Source organism: Hipposideros armiger, unplaced genomic scaffold (genome assembly GCF_001890085.2).
Source record: "Hipposideros armiger isolate ML-2016 unplaced genomic scaffold, ASM189008v1 scaffold_855, whole genome shotgun sequence".
Taxonomy (NCBI): Eukaryota; Metazoa; Chordata; class Mammalia; order Chiroptera; family Hipposideridae; genus Hipposideros; species Hipposideros armiger.
Genome location: NW_017732205.1, coordinates 589,640 through 595,864, shown reverse-complemented (window position 1 = coordinate 595,864; position 6,225 = coordinate 589,640). Strand labels below are relative to the sequence as shown.

The following is a 6,225-nucleotide window of genomic DNA, read 5'->3' as shown; positions in this document are numbered from 1 at the left end:
GTCCCAAGCCAGTTCTTAACCATCGCGCCACTTGGCCGGCCCTCATTTCCTCTTCTAAAGCACCCAGACAACTTTACTAGTGGTCACACAGGAAATTGTAGAGATTAGACAAAAAATTTGCAAATTCCAGGCTGAGAATCAGAACATAGTGAGTGATAGCTGCCTTTAGTATGAATGTAACATATGATTATGTGTGTGGTCCATGTTCAGCCAAGCCAAGAGAAGCTTTGATTGCAGCTCCTTTAACACTCTCAGGGGTGTGCGTGTTGAGGTGCCCCCAATGGAAAGTCTAGGAGAGGGGCTTTATGTAGGACTGTGAAGGACAGAGCCCCAGTTTCCACCCTTAGATCAGTGCCTAGCGCATTAATAAAGGAAATCTTATAGCACACTTGCCAGTCTGTACAGAAAACTAGCATGAGGCAAAGCTACTGTCAGAAGACAAACAAAAAACAAATGGCTGTTCTGTGAATCCTATAAATGAGCTAAATAATCCCTTCTCTCATCCTCAAATTCAGACTACCTGTGGTGATATTATTTTAAGACACTGATTAAATAAAGTGTCCTTTCCTATAAAGGCCAGGAAAACGATTAAAAATTAAAAAGGGGGAGGGAGAGAGGATCCTGGGAAATGAGACATTCCTAGATTTTCAGCCACTGAAGATCAGAAAACTAATTCTAAAGCTCTCTCCTGGGTTAGTGGTAGGGTAGAGTGATTACTTCCCTCAGGCGCGGAATTTGAGAAGGCACCAAATCTAAGTAGTGAAGATAAATAATATTTTAATGCAATACTAAAAAATGAAAATTAATACTGAAACATCCATGATGAACAAAATATCATTTTTAAAAGACAAGAAATGACTTTGCGTTGCAAAGCCCTGAGAGTCTTACAGAGAAAGGGGCCCCATACAAGTAAAATTTTGGCAAGTTCCACTCAGTTGCTAAAATTCTGAACACCAAGGGTTAATTCATATAGAGTTCCCTTCATTCTCTGGAAAGAAAATTAAACTGTCCTCAAGGCCTTGTACACAACGCTCACTTTTCTTTTTAATGATATACTCAAGGTGGAGCTTATGAAAGCCGATTCAGTAATGTGAAATTAAATAGAAATTATTTAAAATTGTCATGGCGTCATGAGAAATTGTCATACATGAAAACAAGTAAAGAACTAATCTTGAAAAAATTTTTAATGAGTTCCCTTCCATTAAAGCCAGGATACTATGCAGTTTAGCAGGTTTAAAACAATTGCAAAAACCGCAATTACATTTGCACCAGCCTAGTAAAATTATCTGCTTGTTTTGGTGTATATTAAATACATTTCAATAAAATTAAGTAAAATGCTCTTTTAATAGCCTCAATGTTAAAAATACTTTCTAAATGTTACGTTGGCATTTCTATTGAATATTAAAGGATTTTAATCCTTTAAAAAGTTTAATTAAATGCTTTTTAAAGTTATATTAAAAATATTTTAACATTTTACCTTTGATAGTTTCATTTTATATGAAAATATTTTTACTGTGAAAAGCTTAATACAATGCCGCATTAATGTGCTCACTTTTCACTTTGTCAATACTTGACCCCACCACCTTGTAACGCTGTAACGTTGAAAAGTCACCATGAAACTCACAAAGCCTGTCCCGGGGCGCACATCCTCCTCGGCCTCGGGCCCCCACCGTGGTCGCGCCCCGACTCGCTCCCGTGGCGTCCCCAACGCTGTCCTGTCGCGGCCCCTGCTTTTCGTGTTCCCCTGTCTCTGAATCTGTCAGCATTTCGCACAGAAACTGCCCCGAATTTGTAAAAACCGCCTCAACATGTTCCGATTCGGAGCCTCCAGTCCCTCTGTAAACGGGTTGTTTGTAAAAATGACCTCGCTCGAGTTTCTGGGCGAAAGGAAAGCACTAAACACAGGGGAAAGTGCAGCAAATGCGAACTTCTGTGTTCGGTCCGTAAGCAAAATGTCCCCGGCGAGGCCACGGCGGAGCTCCGTCCTCAGCAGTCAGGACCGCGGAAAGGAAAGGAAGGTTTCTTGCGCACTATTAAAGCAGCACAAAGTGGCTCCATGGGGCTGCTCGCGCCGTTCTCTTCGCTACCCGACACACAGAAAGGCTGCCAAGCCTGCGTTCGCGCGCCCTCTTGCGGCCAGAAGGAGAAGCACGCTTTGCAGGGAAGCCCGGAGGGGAACTTGGCTGTGTTTAGCGGTGCCCGCGCGCCCCCTGCAGGACGTCTGGCGAATCGCCGCAATTCTCAATGGCCCAGATCAGTGTGTGGCTAGTGGCAGGAGTGATGCTCTGCTCCATCCCGGCTTGCTCTCTTGGAGGGGACATGCCTTGCATCCACAGCCTAGAAAAAGGGAAAATCTTCGGTCCTTTGGGACAGCTGAAAAGCATCCCCTCTCACTTATGCCTAAATGACAGAACCGATTTCCAATTTCCTTGGGAAAGCAGAAACATCACCGAAATGCAGAAGACACGATGCACCTGTTTGCACCACCTGATGCTCCAGCAGATCTTCAACCTCTTCAGCACAAACAAGAGCCCTGCTGCTTGGAAGCACACACTGAACAAACTGCTCTCTAGCCTGGATCACAGCTTGGACAGGCTGGAGCAGACGAAAGAAGAAACTCTGGTTTGTCCTGAAGATTTGGGAAGTCTTGTCCGGAATTACTTCCTCAGAATCCGTAACTATCTGAAGAAAAAGAAACACAGCTCCTGTGCTTGGGAGGTTGTCAGAAGTGAAATTCAAGTGTGCCTTTTTCTCATGTAACAATCCTCAAAAAAGTAAACAAACGAAGAAGAAACTTATACTCGTGTTGAGTGTTCAATGACATTGTTTGCTAAGCCCCCCAAAAAATTGGAATCAATTTTGGGACCAGTTGAGAAATTCCTGAAACCAAAATCATGGGGTTATTTAAGAAAATACATTTGCACATCATGAACCTACAAAATATATTTCGAGAGAAGAACGTGACTTACCTTTTAAATAAATACTTTAATATTATAATTTAAATAATTGGGTTAAGGTTTTTTTTGGGGGGTGGGATGCAGGAAAATATTTGCTGTTTCCAAAGTGTCTAGTTCATGCTTTTTATGGGAAAGTGTTTCAGGATAGTATTTTGTTAAAGTCATTTGTCAGTTTATTTTTTTTTAAGATTTTATTGGGGAATTGGGGAAGGGGAGCAGCACTGTGGAATCGGGGTAAGGGGAACAGACAAATTGCTTTCCTTTTGTTCTTCAGTCTAGTTGTGCAGGATGTCTCTTCACTGGCCCATGTTGGTATTATCATTGCTGTCTTCCGGATGAGGCAGATCGGTTGTCGGTCTCTGGACGGCCGCTCACAGTGGCTCTTGGCAGCTCACACTGGCTGCTGGCAGCTCACAGTGGCTTCCACCACACAAGTAGCTCACGGCAGCACACTGCAGCAGGGGCTGAAGACTACGCCGTTGCGGGTGACTAATGGTAGCCCAGCTCCAGGTCAAGCTGCTGCTCACCATCTTAGCTGTAGAGGGTGCAGCATCACTGGCCCTCATGTGGGATGTGAACCGGGGCCCTGCTGCTCAGAGCTGGCGTCCCAAGCCAGATAATAACCAATGTGCCACTCAGCCGGCCCTGTCAGTTTTGTTAATGGTAGCTGTTCTAACAGATAAACAGAAAACTGTTCATACTTTGATCGTTACAGAAATTTACCTTTCCTTTGTATAAGAGCATAATAGAAACATTCCTGATCAGAGTACTCTTCTTGTTGGCTGTTCTGTGGTGAATCAAGGTCATGAGTACTTTCTATTGTGTGACCTTGCCAGAGTCAACATGTTATGTCATATTTGTCTGTGGCAGTTGAGTCTATTCCGCTCAGTTGTAAATAGAAAGTTATGGCAGATCGCATGGGGTGTTTTCAAGGACCAGGACTCTATATGGCAATATCACTTATACTCACAGTCGTTGGTCTGAATTTATTCTCGTGGGACGTCTAAGTGCAAAGCAGTTGAGAAAGAGACTCCAGTCAGTTGACTAATGGGAGAGGAGACAAGCTCAGTGCATAAATCGCTCCTCGTTTTTACACTATTTGTACTAAAGCTCTTGCGGGAAAACAAAATAACTCATGTATTTGCTGCACTCACCTTATCAACAAAACTGCAAGACTGATTCCACCTATTATACCCTGGGGGAGATGACATGGATGTCACTAGTTAGAGTTCCCAGCATCACTGGTCCCGTAAAGTGTTCAGGTTGATCCCCAACATCATAAGCTAAAGTTAAAGAATGGCCACAAGTGTGTAAACGAGGTTCAGAACACATTGTCAAGTGCACGTTGTTTCCTTACTGCCTGAGGGAGACGAGGAACATGTGATCAGGGAGCTATTGTAGGTTCTTGAGGATCTCTGAAATAAAAGTGGAGAGCTAACCTTCCACTTGTGACCAGGCCTATGAGTCTCATCCTGATAGTCTAAACGTTGAAAGTACACAATTGAAGTAAGTATCCCTTCAAGCCAACAATTTTTAAAATACTCCCTGACACAATATTCAATTATAACTTCCTTCGGAGAACCATGAAGTATTTACAAAGTATCTTTAGATCTATTCTTCACTTAATTCTTATGTATGTATATATGTTGGGATTATTCTTTCTCCTATTGTGAACTTCATTATTTCTCCATGAATATTGATTGTGCTACTCACATAATAGGGACTGGACTACATGCCAAGCAAACAAGGTTGAGTAAATGACTTCTCTCTTTTTAGGTATTTGACAGACTCCAGGGATGTATCCTAAGGAGAAAATAGGTCAGGCCGTATCTTAGTCCTTTCAGGTGACTTTAATAAAAGAGCATAGGCTCAGTAGCTTGTAAAGAGAAGAAGTGTTTTGCTCACAGTTCTACACTGAAATTCAAATCACGGTGTCAGTACGGTTGGGCTTGGAGCAGAGCCTGTTTCCTGGGGGCTTATCACTGACTTCTCCTGTACCCTCACATGGCAGAAGAGGGGGAGTATCTCAGGCCTCTTTTATGAGGCACTAATTCCATCCATGAGGCTCCTCCCTCATGCCCCAATTTATTCCCCAAATCTTCACCACATTACATGATCTCTCCAGGGGTTCAAACTTCAACATATGAATTTCATGGGAACATAATCATCAGACCATCGCAGGTCACTAAAGCTACACGCCTGGCATCTAGAAAAGAGAACACAGCCATGCTTAGAAAATAAATGAGCTGGTCAGGTGGCAAAAAACAGTGACTAAGGATTCAGAATCCAAAGTCTTACTTTTTGTTCTAATTATACATGGCTAAATTTTGGAAATCAAACTGCCATGGAGCCCAATATCTCACAGAAATGGATGGAGATCATCCATCATTCTTTGTGAGGGGCCTCCGAAGAGTCTGGCACGATAAACATAGGTAACTGCCACTTCACAAAAGATCCACCAAAACTAATGTGGGGAGTTGTCTGATTTCTGAGCTGTGTGAGTCATGCGTTTAGATATGTGGCCCTGTACATGACACCAAGCCAGTTACTTTTCTTGTATGACAAAGTAGAGAGGAGGTTGGAGATGAGGTTATACTTGCTGGGCAAAGGCTGAAAATAAGGCTGCTGCTCTTGCAACTTGCCTGCCCAGAGCCATATGCACCTTAAGGGAAGTAGAATCCTAGAGGTTTTAGCAACAAATTCAAGAGATGTTAGTGACACCAGTATGCATAGAGTGGGAATATTAGCCATTGTCTACTATAATGCTAGCAAATATGGCCATGATGAAGCAACATAAATTGGTTATTCATGAATGCCTTCTGGTAGGAAGAGAAAATCTAAAAATCCTTTCAGTAAAAATTACTTAATGGATGACTCCACTGGGCCTGGTGCTGAGCATAGCACAGTGAATAAGGCAGAGTCCCATTACTAAAGAGCTGATTCACCAAAAATTGTCTCATACCTGCCATTTAAAGAGTAGGCACCTGGAAGGCTGAGGCAACATAACTTCTTATGCAAAATAAAAAGAGTTTAATTCTTTCCATGATAATAATCAATATTTACCAGTTCACTTATTTACAAAGACAGTTTCCTTTTTGTTTGAGAAGAATAAACTTGATTGGAAACACTGAAAATACTTTAAGAAATTTGAATTTCAATGCAAAAATACAAAGAATGATTCAACTTGATGTTGTCTAAATCATGTAATCTCATTGGGATAATATTGCTCCCAGGCGTACAAATTTAGTTCTTTTGAGTGTGAACACAT

The 6,225-nt window shown here is 42.1% G+C and overlaps 2 protein-coding genes across 4 annotated transcripts in view; one reads left to right on the top strand and one right to left on the bottom strand.

Moving 5' to 3' along the window:
* Positions 1–2,239: 2,239 nt before the first annotated feature.
* Positions 2,240–2,760, top strand: LOC109374665 (interferon alpha-2-like). The gene has a single exon (XM_019629434.1). The coding sequence runs from the start codon at positions 2,245–2,247 to the stop codon at positions 2,758–2,760; it is 516 nt and encodes a 171-aa protein (XP_019484979.1). The 5' UTR covers positions 2,240–2,244.
* IFNE (interferon epsilon) overlaps positions 2,296–6,225 on the bottom strand; it is a 105,019-nt gene continuing 101,089 nt past the window's right edge. The window contains exon 2 of one of the 3 annotated variants that reach the window (XM_019629432.1): positions 2,296–2,337. The gene's annotated coding sequence lies outside the window, so the exon portion shown is untranslated. The other 2 variants (XR_002122431.1, XR_002122430.1) reach the window with 2 other exon arrangements.